Source organism: Musca autumnalis, unplaced genomic scaffold (assembly GCF_047663935.1).
Source record: "Musca autumnalis isolate F117 unplaced genomic scaffold, ASM4766393v1 scaffold_3, whole genome shotgun sequence".
NCBI classification, from domain to species: domain Eukaryota; kingdom Metazoa; phylum Arthropoda; class Insecta; order Diptera; family Muscidae; genus Musca; species Musca autumnalis.
The window spans coordinates 4840343-4855002 of record NW_027411866.1 but is presented as its reverse complement, the minus strand read 5'-3'; the positions used below and the strand labels follow the sequence as shown (position 1 = coordinate 4855002).

Sequence of the window (14660 nt, the reverse complement as noted above, 5' to 3'; positions counted from 1 at the left end):
AAAGAAGTTATTCGGAGTGAATTATCTTCACAAAAAAGTTATTCAGAATGACAAGGTTTTATAGAAAAATGTTTCTATAAAAATGTTTCTATTTTGCCTATAGAGAAAAGATGATTCGTATAGAACAGTTATTCCGAAAAACGTTTCTATGGATAAAACTAAAGAAAAACTATTCCGAATATCTTTTCTATGTAGAAAACTCATTACAAATAATTTTTCTATTGAGGAAAGTGTTTCTTTCTAAATTTGTTTACTTATTTTTAATATTACCAATTTCTTCCTTGTCATGCCATTTAGAAAAAATTCCACCAACATTACAACCCTCTGTGTAATTAGCTGAAAAGCTTAGAGACCTTTTTAACCTTCAGGCTCATTACAGCTATTTATTTCCCTGCTTTCTTTCCCTGTCCCCTCTTTTCCAAGCCGTTAGATTTGTTCTATTATTAAAATTAAGTGCGATATGTTGTTGTAGATTTCCATATGAACTAAAAACAGAAAACAAATTCTAGCATGTCTTCTCATTATGTGCATGTGTGTGATTGTGTGTATTCCAATGTATCCACTAAGTGTGTTACACACCAGTTTTAAAACTATAATTATAAAATTATTACACATATGGGAATTGTGTGGCGGCAAAACAACACACGGTCCTTCGAGCTAAGTTTTGCGGTTATGTTTTGACACGCACTCCATTTGTAGGTTTTTGTGCTCCTCTCTCTCTCCTATTCTGCCCAGCAAATGTCGCAAGTTTAACAGTTCAACAGTTCATTGAGCAGTAGGAACAACGTAATGCCCCTCTATAACCAATCAATTCTGGTGTCCTTTTTGTGCTCCTGCCATTGTTTGCGGCGGCGGTGGCGGCGGCAACCTTTCAATTTCAAGATAATTGAACCCCGGCCCCAGAATTAATAACAAACCTTGTGACACTTTGTGGCTTTCTGTGTGTTAAGTGTGTTGAGAAGGTGACAGGTGTCTAAATAGTTTTGCTGTGACACATTGGAATTTTCAAATTGTCGCCGTGCCGATTCTAATGTCAAAACACAAACATTTAAATATGGGGTTTAAGTAACTGTGAAGGGGTTTGTTTAAAAAAAAAACTCAGGCGGAAGAGGAGGAGGTTATGAAACAAAAGAGAAAACTTTGTCACAGAAACTCATCAATGTTTTTATGTTATAAAAAATTCTTTGAATTCTAAGTTTTGTGACATGTTGTCACAATGGGAACCGTATATTTAGTTGGAACAACTACGCCCACCTTTGGATAACAAATGCCCTTTGAAGTCAATGTTGGAATAGGATTGGAACTTTCAAAGACAAAATGTGGCAGTAATTAATAGGCAAAAGTCAAATTAAACTCTGTTATGAAAGCTTCAAAGTATTATGCATCATGAAAGCTTTACATAAGAAGGGAATTTGGACCTCATTGATTGATTCCAATGAAAAAAGGGTCATCGTCCGTTGCAATGAACTTTCATAACATTTACTGGAATATTTTTAAAGATGTCAAAGACAAAATATGGCAGTAATTAATGTTCCAAAGTCAAATTAAAGTCTCTTATGAAAAGCTTCAAGGAATTATTGATCATGAAAACTTTACCTAAGGAAGTTGTGTTTACATCCAGTGATTCTAAAAATGGGAAATATTAAATTCCAATGAAGTTTCATAACATTCACTGGATTATTATTATTTTTTTTAATTTATAGATCGAAACCTTCGGTGTACCCTCTACTGTCGCTAGCTTTCGTATGAAATTCTCACCTTACTTTTAACATTACTGGCAAGCAATTTTCTAAAGAATTATCTAACCAATTTGGAATTAATTGAAACGCCATTCAAATAAGGACATTTGCGTATTACAACACGGATTTTGAGAAAACTTTCCTAGATATACCTTCTTCTTTCAATGGACAACCTTTGCTAATTCTTCAAAAATGCTTACCTAACTATTTACAAGGCACCTCAAATGGAAGTAAACTTTAGAAAATCACTGAAATCCTAGTATTTTCTCCTAATCCAGTTCTTCTACTTCCACCAAAGAAAATTCCATAAATCTAGTTTGCATGTTCCTATTTCATAATGCCACATCTTTATCTGTGCCGTGATGTAGCAAAATAAAAACGAAAAACGTCTCCCAACTGACATTTAAAGTGCCAAAGACAATTTTTTCCCGAGTAACTATCTTTTTTTTCCTGGGCTACCAAACTGCCAATATCTTCGTTTTATTGACAGCCATAGTGTGTCGTCGTTTTTGTTGTTCTTCATTTCATTTTGGAACACACACAAAGCGTGCAAGCTTATTAATCGTCTCAGAATTTTCATTTTTATTGATCTTTTGTCGGTCGGCACAAACTTTATCGGCTTGCTTTTAAAGATCTGTTGGAAGTGAGGTTTTTTACAATTTGTTTTAGTTTTCTTTCCCCCTTAAAGCAGACTGCTTTCCTTTGTGTCTTTACGTGCATTACAACATCAACACGCAACGGGCGGCCTAAAAAGAGTTTTGGTGCTGCCTGCTGCTGCTCATCTCCCCAGTAGTCGGCTAATGTAGAATTTTATATGCCGTTCTGGTGATGGGATGGTGTGGCGCAAAAATAAACTCTTTTGCTCGCTCACTCATCCCCACCTAACTGGTCATAACTAAATAAAATCCAATGAAGACCATCATCGGACTGACACTCTGTTGGATTGCCTCGGTTTTTGCATATTGGACAAATGTGCAGCATCTCCAGCTTAGCAATATACACATGATGATCACACGGTGGCGGCGTCTTAGTCTCTTCGGCAAGATTCAAAGAGCTAAAGCAATTGGCTTATCCCAAGACTGATTGAATAAATGCAACAACAACAACACCGCCACCACCATCGTCATCATCATCATCCTCAATGGCTATACGTATGAAGACAGCCTTGGACGACATGAATGGAAGCTGCCGCCATCTAAAGCTGCTGCTAGATGCGATATTAATTCTGCCATTTTATCACCGATTTGTACAAGTAAAACATACATCACCAGGAAAGCGTTGAGCTTAGCTTGAGAATATCAGTATTTATGGCTTATAGATATGGAGAGTAAGGCCGAAAGCGATTACAGTTAAGCAGAACTCTAAAGGGTAATAATATTTATTACAACAAAATTTAAATATACATATTTCTGAATATATTTCTAAACCAAAGGCGAAAGATGTCATGTCATACAGTGGTGGTTGTGTGGGTTCGTATCGTCGGCTTTCTTTTTCAAAAAGCATCTTGGTCAGTAAGCTCGTCTCTAACGAGAAATTAATTAAATATATTTCATCTAAGTTCATCTTTGAATTATAGATATTTTGGGTGAATATCCTCTTTTGAAAGGGACTCCCTTTGAGATCTAAAACAAAATCAGTATTTCTTGTATCGCGGAAAGTCTATTATCGGCATCTTTAAATAAAATATATTTTGAAACAATTTGCATTGGAGCTACAATTCCAACCAAAACCTTAAATTTTATACATTTTGAATTACAAACCTTTGTTTGAAAAGATTTTCCTTTGGGTCTTTAACCAAAGTCATTATTTTTGTATCTTAAAATGTACAGTATCGAAGTTTAAAAAATAAATATTGAGTTTTCAAAGTCCACAAGATCCAAATAATTATTTTAATAAATATTTAAAAGTATTCGAATATTTTATATAATAGCGTTATGGAATTTATTTACGATCGAAAAGTTTAGATTTGAATTCTTTTGGTAGCGATTTTCGTAGCAGCTGAACAGCACAGAAGGGTTCGCCCCTAACTCCAATTTAAATTCAATTCGTCTTTGGAACGATTGTAAATTACAAAACACTTGCAGTTATCAGGTAAAATTCAAAACAAAGTAACAATCGATTCAGATTAAAGTAAAGTCAAAAAGTTGAAATCTTCAATAAGTTTTTGTTCAGAATTTCCGACACAGAAATTACGAAAAAATTCATCTAATCCTATAGAATAGAATATATCCGCAGGGGTCGTCTATAGCATAGAATTTTTTTATAGGATAGAATGTGGTAATAAGCATTCCCTTTCTAGGAGATTGACCTCCGTAGAGGTTGTCTATAGAATGAAAAAAATCTCGGTTGGGGTCTCGTATGCGTAGATGTATTTTGTGGACTTTAAGACCTTCCTAGCGGTCTCCTATATAATAGAAAACCTATAGAATAGGTCTTTGCTTGGGTCCTCTATAGAAAAAATACCTCTGTATAGGTATTCTATGGAAACGAAGACCTACTTAGGGGTCTTTCTATGGAATTGAAGGCTGCCATAGGGGTCTCCATAGCATGAAAGGCTTCTGAAGAGGCTTTCTAAGGAATTGAAGACTTGCGCAGGCCTTTTATGGAATTGATTACCTCCGAATTGAAGATATTCCGTAGGCATAGAAGACCTGGGTAGTGGTCTTTATAGTATAAAAAACCTCCATAAAGAAAAGAGAAGACCTCCGTAGAGTTATTCTATAGAATAGAAGACATCTTTATGGGTCTTCGATGGAATTAAAGACCTCCGTAGCAGTCTTCTATACTACAGAAGACCTCCGTAAGGGTCTTATATAGAATAGAAGACCTCCGTAAAGGTCTTCTATAGAATAGAAGAGCTCCGTAGGGGTCTTCTATAGAATGGAAGAGCTCCGTGGGGGTCTTCAATAGAATAGAAGAGCTCCGTTGGGGTCTTCAATAGAATAGAAGAGCTCCATAGGGTTCTTCAATAGAATAAAAGACCTCCGTAAAGGTCTTCTATAGAATAGAAACCTCTGTGGAGGTCTTCTATCGAACAAAAGAGCTCTGTAGCGGTCTTATATAGAATAGAAGAGCTCCGTAGGGGTCTTCTATAGAATAGAAGAGCTCCGTAGGGGTCTTCTATAGAATAGAAGAGCTCCGTAGGGGTCTTCTATAGAATAGAAGACCTCCGTAGGGGTCTTCTATAGAATAGAAGACCTCCGTAGGGGTCTTCTATAGAATAGAAGACCTCCGTAGGGGTCTTCTATAGAATAGAAGAGCTCCGTAGGGGTCTTCTATAGAATAGAAGAGCTCCGTAGGGGTCTTCTATAGAATAGAAGAGCTCCGTAGGGGTCTTCTATAGAATAGAAGAGCTCCGTAGGGGTCTTCTATAGAATAGAAGAGCTCCGTAGGGGTCTTCTATAGAATAGGAGAGCTCCGTAGGGGTATTTTATAGAATAGAAGAGCTCCGTAGGGGTCTTTTATAGAATAGAAGAGCTCCGTAGGGGTCTTCTGTAGAATAGAAGAGCTCCGTAGGGGTCTTCTATAAAATAGAAGAGCTCCGTAGGGGTCTTCTATAGAATAGAAGACCTCCGTAGGGGTCTTCTATAGAATAGAAGACCTCCGTAGGGGTCTTCCATAGAATAGAAAACATCTGTAAGGGTATTCTATATAATAAAAGATCCCTGTAGGGGTCTTCTATAGAATATAAGACCTCCGTAGGGGTCTTCTATAGAATAGAAGACCTCCGAAGGGGTCTTCTATAGATTAGAAGACCTCCGTAAAGGTCTTCTATAGAATATAAACCTCTGTAGGGATCTTCTGTAGAATAGAAGAGCTCCTTAGGGGCCTTCTATAGAATAAAACACCGCCGTATGGGGTCTTCTATAGAATAGAATACCTCCGTAGAGGTATTCTATAGAATAGAAGACCTCCGTAGGGGTATTCTATAAAATGGAAGACCTCCGTAGGGGTCTTCTATAGAATAGAAGACCTCCGTAGGGGTCTTCTATAGAATAGAAGACCTCCGTAGGGGTCTTCTATAGAATAGAAGACCTCCGTAGGGGTCTTCTATAGAATAGAAGACCTCCGTAGGGGTCTTCTATAGAATAGAAGACCTCCGTAGGGTCTTCTATAGAATAGAAGACCTCCTTAGGGGTCTTCTATAGAATAGAAGACCTCCGTAGGGGTCTTCTATAGAATAGAAGACCTCCGTAGGGGTCTTCTATAGAATAGAAGACCTTCGTAAGGGTCTACTATTGAATAGAAGACATCCATAGGGGTCTTCTATAGAATAGAACCCTCCGTAGTGGTCTTCTATAGAATAGAAGACCTCCGTAGGAGCCTTCTTTAATATAAAAGGCCTCCGTAGGGGTCTTCTATAGAAAAGAAGATCCCTGTAGGGGTCTTCTATAGAGTAGAAGATCCCTGTAGGGGTCTTCTATAGAAAAGAAGACCTCCGTAGTGGTCTTCTATAGAATAGAAGACCTCCGACGTGGATGCCTTCGTATGGGGTCTTCTATAGAAGAGAAGACCTCCGTATGAGCCTTCTTTAATATAAAAGGCCTCCGTAGGGGTCTTCTATAGAATAGAAGACCTCCGTAGGGGTCTTCTATAGAATAGAAGAGCTCCGTAGTGGTCTTTTATAGAATAGAAGACCTCCGTAAAGGTCTTCTATAGAATAGAAACCTCTGTAGGGGTCTTCTGTAGAATAGAAGAGCTCTGTGAGGGTCTTCTATAGAATAGAAGCGCTCCGTAGGGGTCTTCCATAGAATAGAAGAGCTCCGTAGAGGTCTTCTATGGAATAGAAGAGCTTCGTAGGGGTCTTCTATAGAATAGAAAAGCTCCGTAGGGGTCTTATATAGAATAGAAGAGCTCCGTAGGGGTCTTCTTTAGAATAGAAGACATCCATAAAGGTCTTCTATATAATAGAAGCCTCTGTAGGGGTCTTCTATAGAATAGAAGACCTCAGTAAGGGTCTTCCATAGAATAGAAGACCTCCGTAGTGGTCTTCTATAGAATAGAAGAGCTCCGTAGGGGTCTTCTATAGAATAGAAGAGCTCCGTAGGGGTCTTCTATAGAATAGAAGAGCTCCGTAGGGGTCTTCTATAAAATAGAAGACCTCCGTAGGGGCCTTCTATAGAATAGGAGACCTCCGTAGGGGTCTTCTACAGAATAGAAGAGCTCCGTAGGATAGAAGAGCTCCGTAGGGGTCTTCTGTAGAATAGAAGAGCTCCGTAGGGGTCGTCTATAGAATTGACGAGCTCCGGAGGGGTCTTCTGTAGAATAGAAGAGCTCCGTAGGGGTCTTCTATAGAATAGAAGAGCTCAGTAGAGGTTTCTATAGAATAGAAGAGCTCCGTAGGGGTCTTTTATAGAATAGAAGAGCTCCGTAGGGGTCTTTTATATAATAGAAGAGCTCCGTAGGGGTCTTTTATAGAATAGAAGAGCTCCGTAGGGGTCTTTTATATAATAGAAGAGCTCCGTAGGGGTCTTCTATAAAATAACAAACCTCCGTAGGCGTCCTCTATAGAACAAAGGACCTCCGTAGGGGTCTTGTAAAGAACAGAAGACCTCCGTAGGGGTCTTCTATTGAATAGAAGAGCTCCGTAGGGGTCTTCTATAGAATGTAAGAGCTCCGTAGGGGTCTTCTATTGAATAGAAGAGCTCCGTAGGGGTATTCTATAGAATAGAAGAGCTCCGTATGGGTCTTCTATAGAATAAGAGAGCTCCGTAGGGGTCTTCTATAGAATAGAAGACCTCCGTAGGGGTCTTCTATAGAATAGAAGACCTCCGTAGGGGTCTCCTATAAAATAAAAGACCTCCGTATAGGTCACCTATTGAGTAGAAGGCCTCCGTAGGGGTTTTCTGTTAAATAGTAAGCCTCTTTTGTAAAATTGCTGAAATCCGTAGAATTCTTCTAGGAAATTTCATTTTACATCGAAATATTTAAACCATTTTGTTAACTATCATTTTCAATTTTAACTGATAACTGTTCTTTTGCATTCCACTTTTAGTTTTTTTTTTTTTTTTGGTAAATACATATTTTAATATAACTGTTTTATTTTTTGTTTTTCTGGGTTCCATGAGCCCCATTTTTGTAAAATTTGTTTGGTAAACAAAGAAAACGTACAGTACTTACAAATCCATGTTTATCACTAATGTTATTGGTCAGCTTTAGTTTATGAAATGAGACAACTTTTTGCATCCACTGTTCACCGGTTGTGGGTGAATCGGGATGGATGTACATGCGTTTGGGCATTTCGGGATCAGCCTTGCCGGCAATCATCCAGCGGCTGAAAGTAAAACAAGAAGCAAGAGAAAGCAAAAAAAAAACAGGGGAGTGGATTAGAAGCTAATATCTAATGACCTTCATTCGTTCTTCTTCTTCTTCCACTCAGACTTACCTATTGTGAAATTTGTAACGGTAATCATCGGCAGCCACAATATCCAATAGTAAAATATATTTCGCCTTGGCATCTAAACCTGATACGCGAAATTTCATTTGCGGGAACATTTGTCTGAAACGTAATGAAAAATTATAAAAAAATTATTAATTTTTTTTTGTACAAAAAAAAAAAACGAAAAAATAATTGTAAAATTACAACATTAAATGAACAATTTTTAAGAATTATTTGTTTAAATCCCAACAACATGCCATGTTCGCCTGCTTGGTTTGCTCTTAAGCATTATCATTATCGAGTTTATCATAAGCCCAACAAACCAACAGGCGTAGAGGTTCGTGCGGTCAGTTGTTACCAGCCAGCCAGCCAGCCTGCTTGCTTACTTGGTTTATGGGCCGATCTCCGTAATGTGGCGCCAACAAAAGTGCACGAAAATTTAAATTTCAAAGTTATGTCTAAACGCTATGTAGGAATGTTTGTCTGTCTATACGTATGTATGTATGTAGGGGCTACAAGTATGAGAGCCTGATGCCTAGCAGTAGCTTTTAACCACCATCAGAGGCCAGCCGAGTAAATTGATATTTGTTTTACAAAACGAACGTAAGGACTTGCTTGCAACATGGTTGCATCAACACCACTGCGAACATGAAGAACAGTAATAACTGCAACTACCACCAGCGTTGAATTCGCTTGTAGACCATGTTTCGGATTCATCGACGTTGTATGAAGCCACCCATTATTAGCGGCCTAATGCTGTGGCTTCATTTGTCCAATTTGGTGAAATTGTTGTGGCAGCAACCACAGTTAGTTAAGTAAAAACAAACATTTTTATTTGGTCACAAACGAACGTGTTGAAAGGCTGCAAAACATACAGAGAGATTTGCTACAAAACGCCAGCGGCGCCCAACAATGACCATGCCATGCCAAGCCAGCTAAACAACAGCAGCTAACCAGGCTAATATAGCGTCGGTCAGTCATATCCCACAACAACAACGACAACAGCATTGCAAGTGGTAAATGCAAAGCTCACGGTTTTGTTGGTGGGGGGAAGTACTCACAAGCCAGGAAAGCCACGAAACAGCAACCGTACACTTAGTTCCTTGCTGGCATCGACCATCATCAACATTCTCATTTATTTCGTTTATTATTTGCTGCTCGTCCACAAACTACCTCACAAATATGAAAATTATAACTTTGAGCAGCAATCACTCAATCTTTTTTTTTCTTTTCAGTTCCAGCCCTTGCTTGCTTACTCCTTGGGAGAGAAAGAGGAACAAGACTAAGGTGGAGAGTGTGACGACGCCAAGTAACTTCCTTGCCATAGACTCATGAATCAAATTTAACGAATGTCTCGTCGTCCATAAGTAACGATCATCATCGCCATCATCATCACCATATTATTAACAGCCGCCACAGAGCCAACACCAAACCAAGTCAGACAATTCACGGCGACAGACGTCAGCGAAAAACCAACAAACAAGCCCACTAAACTACATAGATTGTCCAATTGTGTGGCGATCAAAAGGGTCTGTCTCATGGAGTCCTTAGCAAAACAAAAAACAAAAACGAAAAGAAGACGCAGCTCATGATTCTATCTTAACTAAGCCAAGAAGGACCAGTTAGCCAGCATAAATGTTTTGTGGGCAATAGTTAAGCGTTCACCTTGCTTCCTTCCGTAGCAAAGTTTTATTCCCCCACCCGGCAAAACATGCTTTTGCTGGGCAATTAACAAGCCAAGGGAAAGCAGTTGCTTTATAACGCATCATCTTCCTTGGGGTCCCCCTCCCAAGAAAAAAAAAACTACAAAAAACAATAACAAACCAAACAACAGACTTTATCCAGACTGCGGCTGTGTGTTTTAGTGCAGACTGCTGCATTGCCTTTGGCTTATTTTCAATAACTCGTTAACCATTATTGAAAACTTGGCGCCAGTTGGCAGAACTCACACCAACTTCATCGCCAGTCGTCATCACCATCATCAGGCGCATCATAAGCAGCGGTCGCTGCAGCAGCAACGATGTTGTCGCCTTCTTCAGGTTTAAACTACATTTTGGCAACACACTAAACCTACAAATCGGGGCCACCACACACGCTTTGCAAAGTCCACTCACCCTCCCTCCCTTTGGCTGCCTTCTTTGCCTTTAGATTGGCGCATTCAAGCATCAATCTCTAAGATCTTCAGTCCCAATATGCCCTTGATGCCCAACACACAGCCAAGCGGCCAGTTAGCAATTGATAACATTGCTTCATTGCTAATTTTCTGTGGTAAGCATTGTTTGACTTTTGGGATCCTTGTCCTCTTCTTGTTTTGGAATAACGTCAGTCTTGGATTATGCTGTCGAAGTTGGCGATGGCGCTGACGCAAACTTTGGTGTGTGTGTTCGTTGTTGTTGCCAAATATATTATTTTTGTGTTTGTTTTCTTTATTGTGAGATATTCTCAGCTTGATTCTTGAGCGATTGCTATTCCCAAGTGGATATGAAAGCATAAAAATGATGATCAAACAGTTGTTAATCGAAATTTGTGACCAAAGGAGTTTGGAATTTTTTAAAAGGTGGTAAAAAGAAGCTTAAATGCATCTTTGTGTAAAGAAAGTCAAGACGAAGGACCATAATTTTTGTTCTTCTAAATGTTCGAGCAAAGGATCATTCATTTTAAGCAAGAAGATTCTGAGCTAAATAATGAAAATAAAATATTTTTAATACAAATCAGAGCTAAAGTTGTTAGAGATTTGCCAGAGCCGATAAAATGCAATATAAAAGATTTTTTAAAGAAACATTGCTCGAAGGACCAAATTTATTGTGTAGAATATGACAACGAAGGGCCATTTAAACTAAACAAGATTGATTCCTTAGCAATTGTGAATATGGAAGCTCAGAATGATAAATAATTAAAAATAACTGTGCTGAAGTTGTTTGAGATTTGCCCTATAATGTACAGTTTACCGTGATTTTATTTCAATGAAATCAGGTCGAAGAACCAAATTTTTTTGTTTACAATATTAGAGCGAAATAAAATTTATTGCTGCAGATATGACAGCACAAGAAGGAAAATCAAATAGTTGTTAATAAAAATCGACGTTAAAGTTGTTTGAGATTGGCCAAGGCCCGATAAAAATAGTTTAAAGCATTGGTGATCACTTCCTTACGGTAGCGTAAAAACAAACCACACGTATTCTCTCTTTATTTCTCATTTGCCATTGCTTAGTAATGGGAAGAGTGTCTTATAACTACTAATACACCAACTATTCTGAGCACACCTGGTTTAAAGCGATATTTTTTAAAGAAAATTTGCTCGAAGGACCAAATTGTTTTTCTTTATAATATTTGAGCGAAGGACTAGTTACACATAATAAGTTATATGAAGTTCTCATCCATATTTTAATCATATTCTGGTAGCTAACCCACGTCCTTCAAAAACATATAAAAAATGTGTTAACACGGCGTGTTAGCGCTCAAAGCCAAAGTCACAACTTCCGAAGGCTGCGCTAAAAATGCGTTTGTCGTGGAAGCCATGCCGGTTGAATGAGAAAGATGGTCATCACTGTAAAAAAACAACTTGCATTTGGGAAATGAAAAGTTCGATGGCAGAGAAGCCACTCCGCCGCCGATATGTCTGATGAGCTGCTACCAACAGCGAAACCGGTCACATAATGGTGGTTGTGTGGGATCGAATCTTCGGCTTTCCTTTTTTACTTGCAAAAAATCGTCGGTCATTAACCTCGACTCCAAACGAGAAATTAATTAAAAATAAATAAAGATAATCTGTGGATGGTTCGAGTATGTCATGGAATCGAAGGACCAAAACCTAAATAAATTCTGGTCTTCATTGACAATTATCACGGATTTTTGCAACATTTTTAGCTATTTAATATGATAATATGTTATCTTAGAAAGACACTCAAAAGCATTTGGGAAGGGTCGAAGGACCATTTACCCTTATAAAAGTGTATGCCTTTCTTTCTACGTTACGTCCAAAAATGGAGGTAATTTACATCACAAAAATATATTCCAAACCGTGGAACTTTCTAGAGCTGGATAATTTAGTTCACGATGCTGATCGATCTTTCTATTCCCTTTCCCCAAATTGAACTAGTCCCTTATTATATGTAGTTTCATAGTTCAAATAGTTGACCACAGTAACCATATGAACTAAAGGAACTATGTGAACGCAAGAACTGAATATAGTTTCAATAGTTCCATGTCCAGAATACTCCACTGTATCTTCTTCGTTCCGGAACTACACAACCCAAGAACTTTCCAAAATATTATTTATTCAGGATCGTATCTCAAACATTTGATGTATATTAAACAATAATCGGGTATGTTCTGAGACACATTTCACGCCTCAAGCATTTTGTTCACCCCATGTGCCGCTATTTTTGCGAATTTCCTGGGGCTAAGATTCATAAGATTCATCCATAAAATACTTGAAAAATAGGCGTGAATGGGGTGAAAAAATGCTTGAGGCGTGAAGTGAGATGTGAAGTGTGTCTCCGAACATACCCAACTAATTGCACAATTTACCATACGATTATCAACGTTAAAATCAAATCAACTCAGTTTTGAATCTGTCATTAAAGTTTCGGAATCTTCAATAAGTAATTCTTTCTGTACACAAAGTAACTTTCGTCACGATAACTATTTGAGAGAATAACCAATTTTGAGGACATTTCACTTAAACATTTTAAAAAGTTAAAGTTTTGATAACTCTTTGTGAATCTGACTCTTTTTTACGAACTTAAGATAAATCGATTTGATTCAATTTAACGAAGTTAGATCTTGGCCAATTTACAGGTAACGTCACAATAAGTAATAGGGATGAATCCTCTAATTTTCTAATTGAATTTTAAGTTATTATTCGATTGACCTTTAGGTTATATTATGGGTTAGCACATGTTAAGCGATGACTTAACAGAACACCATTTTGTAAACATAACTTTTAAAACTCGTAGTCGTAGTCTCTACAGGAAGGCGAACTCGAATCTGACTCTTAATTATAGAAAATTCATTTAGGTGTTATTTTGGAATTCTTCCCAAGATTCCTAAACAGTCGTGCGGACTGTTTAGGAATCTGATAGTCGAATTTTGGAAACTTCAGTAAGCATTTTTTCATAATGAATGAAAAGTTATTGCATCTTAAAGGTAGTAGCAAAAATTTCAAGACATCGAAGGACCAAAAAAGTCTCATAAAACATTCTCAATACAAATTATTAAGATGATATTTCGGAATTCTTCCTAAACTTTCAATAGAGATATCATAAATTCTATTTTAAGAATCTGATAGTCGAGTTTTGTAGACTTCAAATAAGAATCTTTCATAAGGTATAGGCTTAGTTATCGCATCTTAATGATAATTGCAAGCATTTCATGACATCGAAGGACCAAAACTGTTTTCATAAAACATTCTTATTTCAAATTGTGGTGCTTACTTTTGTTGGCAACTTTGTTGTTTTCTCTTTAAACACACTAAACCCACATACTTAGTTGCCTGGCTCTGTTTATTTATTTATTTTTTTTACTGACTCCTTCGCCTCTGAACATGGCTTGTTTGGTATTACTACTGCTCTGCTGGCAGAACGACTGCCAGAATTTTTGCTTCACTGCTTGCCTGTTTAGTTGGGGCGTCTCTGTGCGCCAGCGTGCACACATGTCTTATTTCAAGGAGATACACGTATTTTGGAATGATGATGGCTTGTTACCATCGTGTTGATAAGCTTGTTTGGATATTTTGCACACAATTTTCATTATTATTGGTGTTGTTGCTTGCTGTGTATTTTGTACGCGTTCTTTTAAACTGTTTGAGAATTTCTTGTGGAAGGTATTGGGTTTTTTTGTTTTATTTCCATTTTTTTTTTATTTTTTCTTGTAGCCCGCTTCTTTTTTTTCTTTTTTGAAAAAGAGTTTAGGCCAAATATGACATCATGGGTCAATTGTTGGTATGTTTTTGGACAAGCGTTTCAAAATGTTTTCCAAAAAAAAGTCCATTCGATTTTTTTTTACTGTCACATTTCCACATTTTTGTTGAAAACCTTTGTCAACATGTTGAGTAGACATTGTTGGTCCTCTCTCGCGTTGGTGTGTTGTGTTGAAGAACCTGATAATTTGCCCTGTCTCTTTTGATTAGTCAATAACTTGGCTGCTTGTTGTATAAGCTGATAAGAATTTTGTCAATGTCAAAAGCTGGGAAGTTTTTTTTGCAGCTACAGTGGGTATGCTTTGGAAGACATTCGTTAAAGGGATAAATGGAGAGTACAAATTTGAAGTCATTTACTCTTTAGGAGAGGATTAACTTTCAGACTACGCTAAACTAGTTAATCTGTGAATCAATCTAGGGAATTTCAGACCTTCAATTTTCCTATATTAGAGGAGCTCGGGGTCAGATGATCTCTATACTGTCTACCGTCATATGATTGTCTCCCTTAGAATTTTTCCATCATGTTGTCGTCGAGATTGAGGTCAAAGTAAAACTCTAACGGCTCTCTACTCCCTCAAATTTCTGATATTAGTGGAGCTCAAAGTCATGTTGTCTTCTAAAGA

General features: G+C 37.7%; 1 protein-coding gene across 16 annotated transcripts in view; it reads right to left on the bottom strand.

Annotated features, from left to right (window-relative positions):
• Nucleotides 1-14660, bottom strand: part of bi (T-box transcription factor bifid) — a 208954-nt gene that overhangs the window by 102967 nt on the left and 91327 nt on the right. For 9 of the 16 annotated variants that reach the window (XM_073979500.1, XM_073979506.1, XM_073979507.1 and 6 more), the window contains 2 exons: nt 8125-8238; nt 7860-8013 (listed from right to left, as the gene is read on the bottom strand). In XM_073979500.1, coding sequence (XP_073835601.1) covers nt 7860-8013; nt 8125-8238 — 268 coding nt within the window. Of the gene's footprint in view, nt 1-7850; nt 8014-8124; nt 8239-14660 lie in introns of all 16 variants that reach the window. The other 7 variants (XM_073979495.1, XM_073979499.1, XM_073979503.1 and 4 more) reach the window with 1 other exon arrangement.